General features: G+C 37.3%; 1 protein-coding gene across 2 annotated transcripts in view; it reads right to left on the reverse strand.

The window, feature by feature from the left end:
* MARK1 (microtubule affinity regulating kinase 1) overlaps positions 1-19,600 on the reverse strand; it is a 65,163-nt gene that overhangs the window by 24,147 nt on the left and 21,416 nt on the right. For both annotated transcript variants that reach the window (XM_038760757.1, XM_038760756.1), the window contains exons 2-9: positions 19,045-19,245; positions 17,444-17,497; positions 12,016-12,064; positions 9,841-9,906; positions 6,537-6,607; positions 1,311-1,367; positions 293-529; positions 85-204 (exon numbers count right to left, since the gene is read on the reverse strand). In XM_038760757.1, coding sequence (XP_038616685.1) covers positions 85-204; positions 293-529; positions 1,311-1,367; positions 6,537-6,607; positions 9,841-9,906; positions 12,016-12,064; positions 17,444-17,497; positions 19,045-19,245 — 855 coding nt within the window. The remainder of the gene's footprint in view (positions 1-84; positions 205-292; positions 530-1,310; positions 1,368-6,536; positions 6,608-9,840; positions 9,907-12,015; positions 12,065-17,443; positions 17,498-19,044; positions 19,246-19,600) is intronic.

Genomic DNA, 19,600 nt, shown 5'->3' on the forward strand with positions numbered 1-19,600 from the left:
AATGTCAACAGTAGAAACACCTTTCCACCAGTGGTCTTACATTTAATACTTTGAAGCTGGGGCCCCAAATTGTAAAATACTCACTGCCAAGCTCCCCCGTTTTACAGGATTCAGTACCAATAATTTTTTGAGAAGATTTTCACAGTCTGTGGACATATAAAATGGAATACGGTATTTTCCTCGTAAGACTCGTTCCCGTAATTCCTTTTCAAAGAGAAAGAAAAAAAGATTCATATAACTACTGATGTTGAAAAGTCTGAAAATAAAAACAACATCTCAATCTCACTGATACCTTTAGATTCTGACCATCGAATGGCAGTGATCCACTGACTAATGTATAAAGAATGACTCCAAGGCTCCATACATCCACTTCTGGTCCATCATATTTCTTTCCTTGGAAAAGTTCAGGGGCAGCATAGGGTGGGCTTCCACAGAAAGTGTCCAATTTGTTTCCAATTGTAAATTCATTACTAAAACCAAAGTCTGCTATCTTTATATTCATGTCTGCATCAAGGAGAAGGTTTTCTGCCTGGGAGAGACATATTAAGAATAAACCATGAACAATGTACTGAGGGAAAAAAAAGTAAGCTTATATAAAATAAAGCTACAGAAAACACATTTGTGTAATTTGAAAATATCCCAAATTTCACAATTTAAGAACTTGCTTTTTCTGTTCTGCCAAAACACTGTATTTACAAGTATGACCATCCCCTTTATATCATGCTTCTTTTAGTTCTCTTTCTTGATAGTGCTATTTTTTAATACACTACAAAGTTTACCTTGTCATAAACACTTCCCTTTCCTTTGAGGTATTTTGACTCAATCGTTAGAGTAATTAAATCCCTTTTCTCTCAGATAATAAAACATACACATGGCAGGTATCTATTCTCTTGGTAAAATGTACTTTGATAAACAAGATATGTGAGAGATAACAGAAAATAAAGCATTTACCCATGTATAAAAAAAATCTCACTCAAAAACTTGTCTTTGTACATATTTATATTATTTGATCATGTAGGCATATTGTTTAATATATTAAATATTTTTGACAACTCTTTGGATCTTGAGAATGTACTTTAATGCATTAATGAACTTCACTTTATAATCTATGGGAAATTACAATTATTTAGCACTCTTTCCCTGAACACTATTTTCTAGGAACCAGTAAGAATGTTAACTGTAGAGTAGTATAGCATTATATTTCACCCCCGACTATGGGCTCCTTATCCGTGATAGAAATAGACAAAAGCTAAATTATTAATTACATTTGGATTTTTAAGATATGAATCTAGCAGTTTAATCTTGCTTACCTTAAGATCACGATGAACAATGCACTTCTGATGACAGTACTGTACAGAAGACACAATCTGAAACACACGTTTTCAATGACTTATTGATGCAAACTTATTCTGCCACAGTTATTCCTTTGCTCATGATAACCTTGCAGATCGTTCTTAGTTACCTGACTAAACGTACTTGTCTTCTAAGTTGGTTTTTTTTTAATCATCTAAATTTTTCAATTTTTAAAAAACTGGGGTTAGGGTCTATATTCATGAAACTTGGTTGTGTATTTTCGGACTTAAAGCTCCAGAATAAATCTACAAAATCCCCAAATAACATAGACAAATTCAGAGGAAGTTCTTTTATAGGAGATACAGCAAATGAGCTCAAGGTAAACATTTTCCAACTTTTTTTTTTTACTGTATTTGTTAAGTGCCAGGCACTGTACTAAGCGCTGGGGTAGATACAAGGCAATCATAATCAGGTTGGACACTGTCCATGTCCTACATGGGGCTCACAGTCTTATTCCCCATTTTACAGTTGAGGAAACTGAGGCACAGAGAATGAAATGACTTGCCCAAGGTCACACAGGAGACAAGTGGTGGAGTCGGGATTAGAACCCAGGTCCTTCTGACTCCCAGGTTCATACTCTATCCATTCTATGCTGCTTCTCATCTTCAGTTAACTACCAGTCCATCCAGGTTGGCAGGGCACCTTGAACAACTCAGTAGCATGCTCTCATCATCAATCGTATTTATTGAGCGCTTACTATGTGCAGAGCACTGTACTCTCCTAACTGCTCTCCTAACTGCGGCTGCCGTTCTAGCCTGAACTAAGCCCTGGTAAGGTCCGGCTGGGAAGGAAGAGCATGTATCTGTGAAAAAGCAAAATTTGATGTAGGATCTCTCCTGGACTTTCCCTGCTCAGGACCCACCACAAACTTGAACTGGCCTGCCAGAATGCTGAATCAATGATTTTACCAGAATAAATTAAAATCAAACACCAGGGCAGGCTACTCTTTACTGGTAGCCCAGCCACACTGCCAGGGTTCTAGGTGACTGGCTAAAGACTTTTTTAAGAGGTGGGATTTGTGGGAATGGGGCTTCCAGGGATGAATTTGTACATTTCCTGTACAACATGAGGTGGTAGGGTGCTCTGCTTCCACTGATTTTCTACTCTTACGCAAAGATTGCACTACTCTGTACATCAACGGTTAAATGCCCAAATTTCTTCAGTGGTAATTCGACCTTGTCCAATAATTTGTTCACAGGCCTACATCCTGAAAAATGCATTAAGTACTGAAAAAATAACTTGCTCTAAAAACATTTCTAAAAGCAAGGAGTGGATTGAATGATTCAGAAACAAAGGAGGCAGGAGTACTAATCCCAGATTTGCTATTAATTCACTTGACAAAGTGGTATTTAATTTATCTCTGCCTGTCTCATTTACAAAATGATAGCAGCGACTTTATGAAGAATAGTGGCTGTGTAGCCCAATGTCTATTGAAGGGGCATTTATAATGCTTAGTAAAATCTAATTATGAACAGAGCATACGATAAATGTCTAGATTAAATATTGATTTAATCTATAGCATTACATTAAAATTGGGGTAAGGATTCTTTGAAAAGCAGATAATGTTAATACTGGGTTTAACTTGGAACTTTAAAATATAAAATGAAAATATACCTTAATGATTTCATTAGCTGGCAATCGTGGAGAAAGGATTTTAAAATGGTTGGACAGAGGGAATAAAATATGGCAAAATGGATGACTTCTCAAAATTTCTTGACCTGACTGATTCCCAAGAATGCTTAATGAATTGGCCTTAAGTGGATAAATCATTTTCTCATGACTTCACGAAAAATGTAATTTTAACATCATCTTTCAAGCAGCTTGAGAATGTACAATTCTCCTGCACTTGTCAAGGGGTGGAGTCTGTACTATAATGAGTTTTCTCATTTCATCCTCTCCTGCCATTTACCCACACACAGCCATCTCCCCTCTCTCCCTAGATCAGTAAGAGGGGAAACAGGGGCGGGAAGAAGGGCAAGGACCGGACAGACCCAGATAATACTAAGAGGACAGGATAAGAAGAGGGCAGTAAACTGAAATGCAAGCATCATCAGTTCTAAAGTAATTTCTGTTCATTTCTACACTTCTACCCCTTTTTATTCTATGTAGAAGACATTTCCCTTACAGCTGAAGACTTCATAAAATACCCTGAAGCTGTAATAAAATTCTCACTCTGCTCCCCTGGTCCTTGTCAGAGATAACCAGAGATCATCAAAAGAAGGCAGGAGGTGTCAGGGCCTTGAGTGAGATGATGAAAACTGGATTTTTCCAAGTGGAGAGGAGAGTAGGGTCAATATTCCACTGAACATCCCCACAGCACAGAATAAAATTCACAAGTGCTTGAAACCGCTGGAACGTGAGGGTTGCTTGGCCAACTCGTCAATGATCCCCAGACCAAATGTGATCCACTGTCAGAAAATATCTGCCTCCTATTTCCCAGGGTATTTATTGCAAGGGAAAATAAGATTCAGTTTACATTTTGTAAAATACGTAGGGACTTCTGCTTAAAAGTAGCGCATAAGGAATTTAATTAATGAAAAGAATGGACCCCACTCAGAATTGCAAACTGGAGAATCAAAGGAACAAATCAGACCAATTGCTCTAAATGTTTTTGGAAGAAACATTACTTTTTACCTAGCATTTTTCCAGTAGAAAATTTAAAATACTTGACTTAAGGAGAAGTCATGCTTTTCCAACTGGCTACTGGATGGCAAGTCAATTTTTATAATGGCAAAGAAAGAAAATTTTTTAAATGAAGTAAATGCCACTCAACATACAAAATCCTGACACATCTAAAAAGACATCTAAAATGACAAAGATAATCAATAAGAAATGAACTAAATCCCAGCACATATGAAATCATGAGATTATAGCTGAATATCTATCAGTAATCCACTTATTGTGAGAACCAGGGTCAATAACCAAACCCAAAGAAGTAGATATTTAAGAAATAGTCATCCCTGCTTTATTGAAAATCCACAGGTACACACACACACTCACACACAAAAAAAATCCACATTGTGTCTTATTGTTTCAGTGGAAATCAAGAGGTTGGGGGAAGGTAGTCTGAGAAAAATTGAAATAGTACATGGAGGGGGCATTTTTTTCAAGTTTAAGAAGAGGGCATTATGTTTCTGAACCAGAAACACCACACCCGTTCATTAGCATTTTCCAGAGAATTAATTTGTAATTGCTTAAAGGTCACTCTTTCCTGTAAACATATGGTAAAAGTGAACTTTAAACACTTTTAATTGCTGATGAAGGCATTCCTGGCACAGGTCAACTATGTCATGACCAAATCATGGCAGCATTATGGCCCAAAATACTTGTCTTCCACTGCACTCTATCCAAATTGAGAAATGAAAATACAAACTTTTAACAGAAACTCAAAATGATATTAAGTACCTGCTTTGGGACATGACTATATGCTTTTAATTAATGTTCAAAAGGATAAGCTTTAATAATGCTAGCAGTTATATCTGCTAAAAAGACGTTAGGACTGTGCTGTATTACAGTTAGTCTTCAGTGAGAGGTCCTGTTGAAAGTTGGCAAACAGAGTTGCAGAGGAAAGAGAAACTACATTTTCCAGGAACCATATTTTCCGCAACAATAAGTGGTTCTCCTAGCTAAAGCCAGGCCCCTAGGGTACTCTGAGGGTGAGGAAAAGAAAAAACCTCTTTCCTTTTCTTAACTCTGGTACACTAAGGTTGTCTTCCTCTAGCTCTCAAAAGCAGGCTCCACATGGTAAGAAGAATCTTCATTACCTAATTAAGCTTATGAAAAGGTAGGCCAGAGAAGTGGGGTTGGTGATCTTTGGGGCTTTTCCAGTTTAAATCCCCATTTGAATTTCCTTTTTGTATTTTTAACAACTATACCTTCAATTAAAATAGTTTGTTAGACACGTTTCACTACTCTTCAAAGCACTCAGGCAGAGTTCACTTTGGATTCTGGACAGATTTCACATCTCCTTAATTCCTTTTGAATGCCTGGATTGGTGAAGGGCCCTTTTTGCTTCTCTTACTAGGCAAGGTAGCCTCATCTCACAAAAGGAATGCATCTGATAGAAGAATTCTTAAGTCAAGTTTTTATGAAGGCCATCAAGTCTAATGCAATAAAATAGCTGGGGAGCATTTCTCTTCATTAATTTTTTTGAACCTTAGGCTACTTAATTTTACGGAGGAATTTAAATTAATTTGATATTTAATCAGTGTATTTCTACACTAAACTGTAAAACGGAGCATACTGAACACTTATATTTTACCTACGGAAAAGCTAATTGAACAAGAGTAGCAGAAAGCAAACATTAACTGGACATGTGCAACAATCTCTGAGCTCAAGTTAAAGTTGTTATATTTGTTATCACATTAACCCTTCACACAAGATCCCAAACCCAGCTTTTTCAAGGCTAAACAAGACTGGTCAGCCTATCCTTCTTAACCAAGCAGAGAGGGACACTAAACCATCAGCCATGACATCCTCAAACAGGGCGATTCTATATACATATAGAATACACATAGAATACCCACATATACTTATAAACAATTTATAGATAAAACTGCCAACTTCAGTAAAATCCCATTAGAAGCGGGGGATTTTCAGCAGTTCAGCTAAGTATAAATGGAATTCAAGATTCCATTCTTAAAAGCCAATGCCACAACCTTAAATGCTTCATTATAATATGTAAAATAGTAGAGCACCGGGATTAGGCATCTTGTCTACATTTCAAATTGTTCAGAGTTAACAAGGTGAACTGTGTAGAGTTTGAGAACACAAGGTGTCCATCTAGCTTTGTATTCTATTTATGACAACTGCACAATAGGACACTTGAAGGATCATCCTCAAGATTAAAATGTACCTTTTCATTCATTCAATCGTATTTATTGAGCGCTTACTGTGTGCAGAGCACTGTACTAGCACCTTCTAACGAGGTAAATCACAGCCATACAAATACAGCACCTTAAGACTATCAGAGGCTTTAAAATAGCAATTTGAAACATTTTAACTTTATATTTGGGAACAAGATATGTTCCTCTTCAAGTTTTGTCACGTTTTTAATAGAACAATCTTAGTGTAGGAATTTTTCATTTAAAAATACTTCTTTTGCATTTTAAAGCTTACGCTTGATACTGTCCATTGTTCATCATTAAAAATATCAGGAAAATAAAAGTAACTTCTTTCCATACCTGCCTAAATTTTGCACGAGCCTCTTTCTCTTTCATTCTTCCATGGGCAACTAAGTAATCAAATACTTCTCCTGAATCAGAAAGGTAAAGCAGGCAGTGAAATAAACATTTTTTTTCAATTTATGTATATATGCAATACCAAGAAATTTTTAAAAGAAATCTTTCAGCCTCCTTTTAAATAATTGTCATAATAACATTGATCTATAAATTAATATACTCAAGTGGAAAACTGCCTGCTGGTTTAAAAAATAATCAGCAAATTACATTTTATTTCAAATAAAGGGATAAATAAAATAATCAGGAAAGCTTGCCAGGGCATTTTGTCCTATGATCATGATATAGAAATTTCTGGCATCCCTAGTGAAGTTTCTAAAGTTGTTGGCCTGAAATATTATTATTTTGTAAATAAAACTAGTTACATGGTTTTCATGTTTGCGTCTGCCAGCAGCATACCAAAAAAAATTAAAAGAAATATTTTTGGTACTTAGTTATGAAACAGGTACTCAATATATTGAAGTATTTTAGTATGTGTTCAGGAGAGTAAGCTCCTTGTCCACTTCTATAAAGCACTATTATTCCTGGGATACTTGTGTTGAGGAAGGACTGAGGAGAAACTAAAAATAACATCCTTTCCAAGCAAGTAGCCTAGGTCAACAAGTTGTTGCAATTTGCAACATATTGGATAATGTCAGGATGATGACCACCTAAGAAAAACTGGACTAAAGGGTTACTTTAGATTACAGAATGTTATGGTTAGTCAAAGTATCTAGCAAAGTAAGATTAATAATAGAACACAAAACAGTGTCAGAAGGTTGTGAGACACAGCAAAATCAACATATTTCAATAACTTTACACCAGGGAACTCAAACATGGGTTGACAAGAAAAATTAACTGAGGCAATGAGAGTTTGCCTCATCAATTTGCCCCAGGTTTATGGGTCTGGATTGGGGTGGGCCTTGAGATCAGGCTGGTAAACCTTAGTCCATCAAATCATAGGTCCAATTAAGTCTTTTCTCAGGTGGGCCTCAGCCCAGGCGCATGTGGAGCATCTAGGTCTCATAAGCTCTCCTTGGAGTCCTTTGGATGAGGAAAGATCTAGGCCAAGTCTGAATTTGATTGCCCTCACTCCACCGTGGCCACTCTAAACCAGAAAACTTCTGGGCTCACCATGATTTGGACTGTATCTCTCTCCCAGGACTAGCCTGGAACTATGATGGTCTCCTGTCCTGGAACTAAGTGTTCATAATAATGCACACTTCTGATCACTTTATTCAAGTTTTCTCAGTATTGGGTTTCTGAATTGATGATGACAATATTTTATATGTTCCTATCAATCCAGCCTGGAAGCGTTATAAAAAATATCTGGATCCAAAAAAGCCTTCAACCATCCTCCATGCCTGCATTTACCAATGCAATTATGAATCAAGCCATCGTATACATTGGGTACTTATTGTGTGCAGAGCACTGTACTATGTGCTTGTAAGAGCACACTATTACAGAGATGGTAGACATGTTCCCTGCCCACAAGGAGCTTACAGTCTAGAGGGGGAATTAGGACCTTTTATCAAGCCCACCCCTTTCTACTTTCTAGTAGAAGTAGTGATGGTATTTAATAGGCACTTACTATGTACAAAGCACTGAACTAAGCACTAAGGTAAATACAGGGAAAAATGAATCAAACCAATTACCCTCAAAGCTAACCTTTGATAATAGTAAGAAAATACAGACTTATTTCAATGGTCCACTCGAAGCCATTCAATCTAATATATGTGATTTTAGAACTAGGCTTAATATTTTAATTTCACATTCTCATTTTTAACAATGATGTTAGGTATTTCCTGGCAAAGCAATGACTCTAGATCAGAAAATCAACGGCACAGATCCACATTTCCAGTAAAATGTACATCAACCAAAACAAATCCACTCTAATATTCAATTAAGAAAAGATTAATTTTAACAAATATTTTTACACATGAATATTTTACTCTATTTTATTTTGCTGAATTATTTTCATCTTAAAGTTCTACTAATCACAGGTGAAGAAATTCAGTCTTTAAGCCAAGACCGTGGTGAGAATCAGTAAATCTCACCAGTGTTATGTTAAATCGATATATTTGTGCTGGATTATTTTCAAATTACTTGGATACTGCTAAATGATACCCATATTATGAAAGGTACTGGACTATATCCTCCTCATTAAAACCACTAAATACATATGTTACATCAACTATTTTAATTTAACTCTGGCTTCCCTTTTAGTCCATTTATTTATTGAGTAATTTTTAAAATCAAAGAAAAAATCCTATAACTTCTCATTTCTTTGATTTATTTAACTTCAAAGCATTACTCATTTTTAAGTGCCAACCTTCACAATTCTTACTTGAATCAACACTCATGGGCCTGCTAAGAAATACTGAAAAGACAGACCTGTCTTAACAAATCTAGTTACTGAATGTCTATCCTCAATAAACAAATTTCTAAATCATGTTTTTCCATTTTACTTTTTAAAATACCCAGGAAGCTATTATTTAATTAACTTAAATCAGCCATTTTATCTGTAACTTCAGAATTACTCAAAAGATTTCATTTCTAGAAAATGGCATCTAGGATGCTAGTTTAGTCTGTTAATTTGTCTCCTTCACCAAAATAGCTATTATCTAATCCAGCTGAGAAATGCAATCTCCCATTGGTTGCATTGTTGTCCCACTGATTTTTATTTGATCATTAACAGTGGTCAGCAGAAACTTTTTTTCAAAAATAACTACTGTAGTAAAATACAACCATACACAAATCCTTCCCTCCTCCCTCCCTTTGCCTAAGACACCTTGACCTAGGCAATCTCATTTTTATCTTTAAACAGAAACTTAATTTTGTATTAGTTTTAAAATTATATATTGTCCTTTCATTTGGAAATATTAAACCAAAGTTTTCATCAATAGATTACTTAAAAACAAGCTACACCCGGAAACAAACATTCTGTATTTTAATCACACTATTAAATTGATATAGAACATGGCTATCTTTATAAAGCAATTTAAAATTATTATCTCAATCCCTCAAATGATGGGAGGTGGTTCAAACTGCAAAAACACAGGAGAAATAGTAGCTTTAAATACTGTTTCAAAAAACCTCTTACGAGACTACAGGAAGGATAAGAGGCCTAAGCAACAGAAAAAGAAAAAAAGAAAAATGAATCCTTAATCAAATCTAAACTCAACCGCAATCAAAAAGACAAAATATAACCCTTATGGGCTCATCTTTGTTCAAAAGAATAGTTTTCATATTTTATTCAAATCACACTTACCTCCACTAGCATACTCCATTACTAAATACAGTGTCTTCTCTGTTTCAATAACTTCAAATAGTTTCACTGAAAGAATAAATGAAACATATAATTTTATAACCATCTTCAAAATCAGAATATACCACACAGAACTTTAACAGGCTGAAAATTAAAAATGACCAAAATATCAAATGAGCAAAACACCATCAGAAAGTATGTAGGTGTCCGCTGCATAAAATTAAATAAGAATTTTAATATCCAATTTCACAAGACCAAAATTCAAATTATTTTTTCAGAAAACCATCCTTCCTGTTCAAAGAAAGATTCTGAAAACGTTTAAGCTTTAATACCCAACATGAGTTTGTAGTAGTTTAAAAAAAAAAAACAGAAATGAACCAAAAAACCTTTTATTTCAGCCAATCATTCATATATGAGTGCTTACTGTATGCAGAGCACCTTACTAAACACTACTTGTTCTACTTGTTTTGTTGTCTGTCTCCCCCTTCTAGCCTGTGAGCCCATTTTTGGGTAGGAACCCAAATTATTAATAAAAATAATAATGGCATTTGTTTAGCGCTTACTATGTGCCAAGCACTGTTCTAAGCACTGGGAGGATACAAGGTAATCAGGTTGTCCCACATGGGGCTCACAGTCTTAATCCCCATTTTCCAGATGAGGTCACTGAGGCCCACAGAAGTGAAGTGCCTTGTCCCGAGTTCACAGCTGACAAGTGGCGGAGGCGGGATTAGAACCCATGACCTCTGATTCCCAAGCCCATGCTCTTTCCACTGAGCCACTCTGCTTCTCTACGTTGTCAATTTGTACTTCCCAAGTGCTTAGTACAGTGCTCTGCACACAGTAAGCGCTCAATAAATATGATCGAATGAAAATGAATGAGAGTGCAAAATAACAGAGTTGGTACACACGTTCTCTGCCTGCAAGGAGTTTACATTTTACTATTATATTTAATAAAACAACTAAAAAAAATCAAGAACTAAAAACTTAACACAAATATCAGCATTTGGAGCCACCCAGGCTGGTGACAGGAATACAATCTGGGACAAGTTCCAAGCCCACTGAGCAGAGCCACTCTGCTTTCCTCCAACCAGAAGTTGGGTGGGGTTCAGAGACAGCTGTTCAGCTGTTCTTTGTGTGACAAGAGACTTAATTCCAGAGTGGTACTGTCTTTTACACAGGTGCATCCCTGAGCATCCCTGAACATGCTTGTATATATGTATGTTTGCACATATTTATTACTCTATTTATTTATTTAACTTGTACATGGCTATTCTATTTATTTTATTTTGTTAGTATGTTTGGTTTTGTTCTCTGTCTCCCCCTTTTAGACTGTGAGCCCACTGCTGGGTAGGGACTGTCTCTATGTGTTGCCAATTTGTACTTCCCAAGCGCTTAGTCCAGTGCTCTGCACACAGTAAGCGCTCAATAAATACGATTGATGATGATGATGAGCACAGATATGTGCTCCCAAAGGACTACTGGAAATTCTTGAGTCCCAAGGCATGCTAATATGCTGTGGCACACCCCTGGGAAACAGTGGGCTCAAGGATGTTCCAAGGTGGAGGGCAAAGGCAGCAACAGCTGGAAACATACTGCCATGGAGTCAAGGGGTTCAACTGGGCCCAGACCAAGGGGGAATTCCCTACTGGGAGCCCTGGGAAGGCAGACAGCGAAAGGAAGGACAAATAGTGTCACAAGGGGGAATTCCCTCCCTCCAGCTCCATTTTGGGCCGAGTATCCCCGCCCCAACACACACACTTGTTCACTACCTCTGCCTGTCATGTTAGGTGGTCATCACAGTGGGGCAGGGAGAAGCACCACCAAATGTTGGCAGGAACTGTCTTACCCAAGGTCAGTGTTGCCCAGGACAACTCTACCCATTTTATTTACTGGGTAAACACAGCCAGATTTAGGATTGCTCTCACCAGAATTTAGTGTTGTGGTCATAGCAGAGTTTCTAAAAAATGCTACGGAAAGGTAAGGTGTCACCTTCTAAGGGCGACACTGGCTGGTTCTATTCTTAAGTAGCAGGGTCGTTCTCACCATCTTTCCCATTATACAGCCATACAAAGTGCCAGCCCCCACCCACCCCCAACAATGAACACAGATTATTTTTCAGGCCCATAAACTTAAAAGATCTGCGAGTTTATCTCTAGGAATATCCCCCCAAATTCCTACCTATATTGGGATGGTTCAATATCTTCATTATTCGTACCTCTCGAAACAACTGTTAAAGGAAAAAGAAAACTGGTATATTTCTGAAGTTACTTCAAGACATGATAGCATTTGAGGTAAGGCGTTAGTCTCCAAACCAATAAAAAACAAACTATTCCTAGTAGAGTGGGGAAGCATTCAACCTACTTCTTAAATTCTACCAGACTTTGTATATTTGGTTAGTTTCCTTAGAATCTGACCTATAAAATAAATTCAATTGCCTTAAATTACTACACCTAGACTATTACACATATGACGTTAAAAAAAATCAGTATGAGTAAGTCTCATCTAAGTGGGCACACTTTGATAATGTCTCCTAAATCCATTTATATTTCTGGCCTGTTGTGTAATTAAAAACTACACTGAAAGAAAAAAATGCTTCATTGTTATTGTAATTTGGCTAGTTACTAATTTAAAGCAAGAAGAATATGGAAATGTTTTGGATTTCTTGCTAAGACAAATGATGCCATTAAGAAATTCTCAATTCATTTCTCAGTATTTTTACGCCAAAAAAAATGAAGAATGTCTTTCCAGAGCTTTTAATCTTCCAAACCCACATGCTTAAAGTCCTGTTTGTGATCCATCACAAAAATTCCTCAACTGAAAAGTGGTGAAGAAAATTAAAGGAAGAGTGATAAATTCTCAGTGTTCCCTCAAACAAGAAATCTCCAGTACTCTCTCCCGTAAAAACAATGAATAAGCCACTTCTTCAAATTCTTTCTCCCTGTGGCACCTCTATTTCTGAAGGGTGAAGTAGCTATCATTTTTCCAATATGTTTATTTGTAAGAGCACAACTAAATATTAACAGATCCCCCAATTAATAAGTAAGCTATTTTGACGTAATTAAAAATGTTAGTTCTGGCTAGAAGAATTGTCCACTGTTTCACTCAAATTAGGAAGAAACTGTTGGAAGGGAGGGACAAGGAAAAGAGGGCAAAGGCTTTTTCAAATCTGATTCTTTTGTCGCCACCCAGATCGGGAGAAGCAGGAGTAGGTTAAGACTATAAATTCCAGTCAGGGCAGGAATGTGTCTGTTTATTATATTGGATTCTCCCAAACGCTTAGTAGAGTGCTCTGCACACCGTAAGTGCTCAGTAATTACGACTGACTTTAACCCTCCCTTGTTTCCACTGTAGCTATTGATTTTGCTTTTTCTTTCAGCCAGGCTCCCAGTAGAGAACCAAGCCCTAGGGAACCATCCGCTGGGATAGCGGCAGCTTTGGTTGTAGTCTGTGTTCTTACCTTCTCCTGCCTCTGCTACTTCAATTTTTGCTGGCCTTCCCTAAGTCTGGAGACTAACAAGAAGCACAGTAGCAAAAAATTTACAATTGCAACCTTGAGCCACTGCGAGAGTCACCATCTTGACTTCTCCTTCCCTCCCTTCTATGATGCATCTGCCTTAACTCATGAGCTCTGCAGTGTGCTGACAGGGACTTGGTAGAATTTTACATAAATAAGATGAATTTCAAGAGGCAGGTTTTTTTCTACCTCACCAATTTAAACCATTCCAAACCACAGACACTAATAATTCCACTATTAATATAAAAAGAGATAATTCTTTAAAAACAATACTGATTTTCCAAAGAAAAAAGCATTATAAAGTACACCATAAGTAAAATATTAAAGAGGTGACTATGCCTTTTTTATATAACATAGAGTGGAATTGAAGGTCAAGGAATCGAACAGATAAAATGCATACTGGAAAGCTATTTGGGTAATCATTCAAGTGAAAATAGATTACATTTTAATATTATGGTGGCAAACTGCTAAATGCTTATTTCAGTAAAATAGAACACGATAGCTTGATATCATCAGATAACATCTGTAATGTTACATGATAGTTCAGTAGCCACAAAGGAAAATACAATCTTATGTATAACAAATGACAATGATGCCCTCTCATCCCTATTTTCAAAATGAGTCCCCTCATTTTAATTGTTTTAAGTGCCAAGCTGTAGCTTGAAAATAGCATCGAGAGACTCCAAAGAACAAGTTGTGTCCTTTCACTGCTGACAGAAGTAGCTGAAGAACAATTTTAAAAGGCTTAGAGGCAATTTGGGATTTAAAAAAAATTCAATTTTCTTTGGTTGACCAATTTTGCAAAATTTGGAACTTTAACAATTCTTTTAATCATCCCAAAATGTTTTGTTCTTGATGCCTTCAAGTACAGGACATTTTTCAGGCAGACAATTTCTGAGTGCACTATTAAATTATTTCACACTCCCAGATGAACACCAATATACCATACAACTCTTACTAATGGAACCACACGCCTAGTGGGAATTATCAGAACAAAGGATTGTTCTTCAATATGAAAACTGAAGCATCCCATTGCTGTTTAAAGTACATGGAGCATTTTTCCAGCCATAAACTATTAAAATCTTGGGCTCTAAGATGCAGTATCAGCATTAAAGGCCTCGTCTTGGGTTAACAGCCAGACTAAAATGGTGCAAAATTGTGTTCTGGTCTTCTGAATGGGTCAAAGACCATGCTGCTCACTATCAATACTGTCCTATTATTATGTATAAAGCCATTCTCAAGCCTTTTCTAACGAGCTGCAATACAAAAATCAGTGTTTTCAGTAGAGAAAGGGAGAAGCCCATATTTGATTTGCTATGCAGTTGATTTCTATTTTTAGGGAATTTCTGTACTTTCCTTGAGGTATAACAACAACAGTCATGTGCTGTATTGAGCACTAGGGAAGACACAAGATAATCAGGTTGGACAGTCCCTCTCCCATATTGGGCTCGCTTTCTAAGGAGGAGAGAGAACAGGTATTGCATCCCTATTTTTTGTAGATGTAGGGGAAAAGGTAAACTAAGTATTCTCCCAAGCTCTTACTAGTACAGTGTTCTGAATACAGTAAGCATTCGATAAATACTACTGATTGACTCATTAAGTAACCTGCCCAAGGTCACAGGACAGGCAAGGGGCAGAGGGGGAATTTGAACCCAGGTACTCCAACTCCTGGGCCCATATTATTTCCACTAGTCTAGGTAAGAAATCACGACTTTTAAAACGTTTACCATGCTGCAGAATAATGTGCAAACTCATTTTTGCAGAGCACTAACACTCTGCAGAGCAGCAGAACACTAAGCACACATGTCTCAGAATCTGTGAATGGGTTGACTCTCCAGCTCTGGTCAAATCATTAATTTAAAAAAAAAATCTGTGCTTGAAATCTGCACCATGCGTTGACAGTAGTGACTGCAGCCACAAGCCAGCGGGCAATATTCATTTAAACACACACAGTATGTAGGGACTGACTAGTGATGCGATAGCTTTCCCCACTCACATTCACCTCCATGTTTAGCAACCACTATCACTATATTGTATACAGGAAATTGTGGCTGTTTACTCAAAACTGAGATTGGCTAGAGAAACCTGGATATGCTCCTATGCATTAACATGTCTCACAGGCAGCCACTGAGACATGAAGACATGACGGAGGGGAAAGTCTCCATAATTGCTGCTCATCAGCAGGGAGGGGCAAATCCCAAAACACTTTTGACTACCGCCCTGACACCAACTGCTCCTAGCCAGCAAGGGCCTATTCCAGGTGCCCACACTGGGAAGAAACCCCACAAGCAGGGTCTTATCCTCTCCCGCAAACACACCCTTCTGTCAAGCTGGAGTCTGTTCCCCAGGACTCTGTTCCTTCCACACTCCTCATGCCATAGGCTCTCTAGAGTCCTGGCTCCTTAATCCCAGGTACGGATATCTCCCAAACATTTAACACAGTACTCTGCACACAGTAGGTGCCCAGTAAATGCTGTGGATTGACTGATTCAGCAGGATATAGTTTTTTAAAAAACAAAAACCGGGTAAGTTCCAAATTGCCTAAAACGAGGCATTGAAATACCACCGGTAAAGTCAGATAATCAACAATTCAAAGATCGAAATCAAACACCAGGAAGCCCAATCATCAACATACCTCTATCAATAAAATTTGACAGATGGCTAGAATCCCCAAAGCTGACCCAGCTTTATTGCAAATGGTTAGAGCCTCAGAAGCAGGCAGGGCCACTTTGCAAATGGCTAAAGGCTAAAAAAAAGTCTGCCACAGCCAGTTATTAAGAACAATCTTAAAAGCCTCTCCAGTCCCACTGCAAATGGCAGGGTCCTTTTCTGCAGCTGTAGCCCCACACTGGTTTTAATTAACCCAAGAACTTTATTTTCCGCAAAGGTTAAAAGTAAGGGAATGGAAAGTCAGCTGTTCCTTCTGCTTCCCCTCCCCACCCCCCTGGGAGATGTTCATCTGCTCTTCTTTCACCTTGTGTTTTAAACTTCTCATTCCCCTACCTCAGCTCCCGGAATTGCCATGGAAACTGTAGTAGCTGCTTGTGTCACAGCCCCCGCACCGGGGCCAAGAAGGATGACCCTTTGTCAAGGCTCTGGGAGAGGAACAAGGGCCAACTTCACTCTAGACAACATCATATCTGGCCAATGAAATGGGCCTCTTCTGGAGAGCCATGTGAAAGAGAGGGGAAGGAGGCTTTGATGCTCATAGTGTAAGCAGAGCCTTGTGGACCGGGCATGAGAACTTGGTGTGGTACTGTGTGGTTGTCAACCAACCAGCTGCTGCCCAAGTCTAGCTTAGGAGAGCACTGACACAAGACTATCAAAGGACAGCTTTAAAAATGTTGGCTATAAAACTATAAAATAGGGACATATTTAGATTTTGGTCATAAAAGGAAAAAATACAACCACCACCAGGAATTGACAGTAACGATGTATCCATCTTATAGAAACAGAAAGCGTCATGCAACTCCCAGCAAGACAACTTAATATTCTTAATCATCAGGTGATTCTGCAAAAATACTATCCAAGTCCAAAACTTCCCTGACTTGGCACCTTTGAATAAACACATTTCCAAAAGATATTATGAAATACAAGATGCCTAAGAGAGATTTCAGGCCGAAGCAATTTTAACAAATTTGATAAAGCAAACAAGCTATGTGCAGAGCAATTTTAAATAGTTTTTAATGAGATACGCTACTGGAACACAATTAAAATAAATTTGCATTATTAAAAGTATGACATACAGGTACCCAAAATTAAATTTAGAATGACCTCCCACTCATACTGATCAGAGTCACTGGGGAAATCCATTATCATTCCTTTTTAATCCTTCTATTAACAGGTCACTGTTGAATAATAAAGGTTCATGTCAGTGGATTATGCATCAGAAGGGAAGATGTTTCAAATTATTTTTACAAAAATCACGCATTATTTCATCAAGCTACATGACAAATACTTTATATATCTTTCCCTGGCAAATGAGGTACTAGGGACACCTCAATGAGAGTTACACTCAAAATAAATCATTTAAAAGTCACCGCAAGCAGAAAAATAATTCTGATAATCTGTACTCATAAGAAAAATACTTACTTTTTGTAGACTGGTAGGATTTAGCTGAGTCTTATCTATTATTTTCACAGCAACCTACAAAATTAAACAGAAAGCACTCAATAAATACCACTGGCAGATGAAATAATTATAAAAGGCTTTACAAGTTGGATAATAAATCCATACATTTGGCTTCATTATTGTGTACTGAAATGAAATATAAGATAATACACAAACTTCAATTAGAGTTAGGGAATGATTGCTTTAACATCTCTCCTCTCCCCTTTTACTTGAAAATTCAGCTATACCACCTAAACATATTGATATAATTCATAGGCTGGGTTGTGTAAATCTTTCACATTCTTTGTCTTTGTTATCTGCTCCTTGTCTACTATGCTTTTTTGTGTGTATTTGTATTTGTTGTCCAAAGGCGGCACAGGAAGAAATAGTGTTTTAGACTTTCACAAAGCTCAATCTCTAATACTGTGCTACAAATGTGGTCATCTTTGCTTTCTTGAAGAACCCCACATTAAAGAAAATTTTCACCAAGGTGCTGACACTACACACCTGCACACAATACTGCATCATGTTCTTTCAATACTGCATCTTGTCCTCTCCAGGCAGACATGCCCTATTGTTACCTAATTCTACCACAACGTTCTAGCCACACCAAACAAAATCACCACTTAATTCAATAAAAATCAGTCTTTTTAACCTGTAGTTAAATGCTTAGGTGACAAGCTGAGAATAAAATCAATGCCTCAAACCCAATGTGGGAAATACCTGTGTAATTTCCTTTGTCTTTGCATCTGCAGGTATGGGAGATAATGTGGTCAATCGGAAAAAGCCTGCATCTGGGAGGCAAAATACCTGGGTTCTAATCCCAACACTGCCCACCCTGTCACTGGCCTGCTGTATGACCTTGGGTATGACCCAACCTCTTGGGGCTTGCAGTTCATCATCTGCAAGTCAGGGGAAAAGATATCTGTTCTCCCATCCTCTTAAATTTGAGCCTGTGGGGAAGTGTGCTTATGCCTAATCTGACAATGTTGTACCTAACTCTTGGCACATTGCTTTGGTTCATAGAAAACACTTAGTAAATACCAGAATTACCACTATAGGTCTTAATTTGAACTGGAAGGCATTCCAGAGCCCCAAATACTAGCTCTTCTTCTAGTTTCCCCCTCTGAATGAAGGCTCTGAGTGACCACAAACCTAAGAAGCATCAAGGCTGAGCTATGGAAAACTCCAGCAAATTAAGGCCTCCTTACACTTGAAAAAAGATCGTCTTTAAATAAAAAACCATTTGAACTGAAACATGACCAAATACATACCATCAATTACAATGCATGTTCTAATTTTACCCTTATTCACCATCACCACTAAAAACAGATGTTTACATTTTTAAATGGAAGCCTACTTTTGTGGATGTCAAGGAACTTTAGGAATTTTTTTTGATATTTTACCTTAACCTTTTAAAAATTCTCAAATTCAAAGCAAAACTCTCCTAAGTTATAGCCTAGCAGTCTATTTTGACATTTTCAGCAATGAAAACCCCATCAAAAGAGTAACAGTAAAGCTTTTTAAAGAAGTGACATGGGTGACTTTGGGAAATGCAGTTAAAATCCTTAATACAAACTTACCTCTCTACCTGTAAGAACATGTCTTGCTAATTTCACCTTTGCAAAGTTTCCTTTTCCTATCGTTTTTAACAAACGATAATTGCCAATGTGAGGTTGCTCATCTGTTGTTGATGCAATGGAGTTTCTACACCGGGGGACGTTCTGCCTACTTGATTTCATAGGCTGGATGTGTGGTTCGGTATAGCCATCCACAGATGTATGCTGAAAGAAAAATGAAAGATAGATTTAGGTTAGCAATTGCAAAAGATTTTTAAAAAGACACTTTACGATTTTTGACTAAGAATGAAATTAGCCAGAAATTATTCCACAAGATGCAAGGTGGCTGCTACAGATTGAAAAAAAAAAAAAAAGATTTCTACCTGTTTCACTTAAATTCTGGTAGCTAAATGATTTCCATCTTCAGAAAAGATGAAATTTGCAAATGCAAAATGTTTTTCAAAGACATATAGTGGCTCCTCTTTTCTATCATATGCTTTTTCAAAAATTATTTGGATTTTAAAAGGCTGTCTTGATTTTTTCACAACAATTCTCAACATAACCAACACTCCCTCTTAGA

The sequence above is a fragment of the Tachyglossus aculeatus genome, chromosome 19, assembly GCF_015852505.1.
Source record: "Tachyglossus aculeatus isolate mTacAcu1 chromosome 19, mTacAcu1.pri, whole genome shotgun sequence".
Lineage (NCBI taxonomy): Eukaryota > Metazoa > Chordata > Mammalia > Monotremata > Tachyglossidae > Tachyglossus > Tachyglossus aculeatus.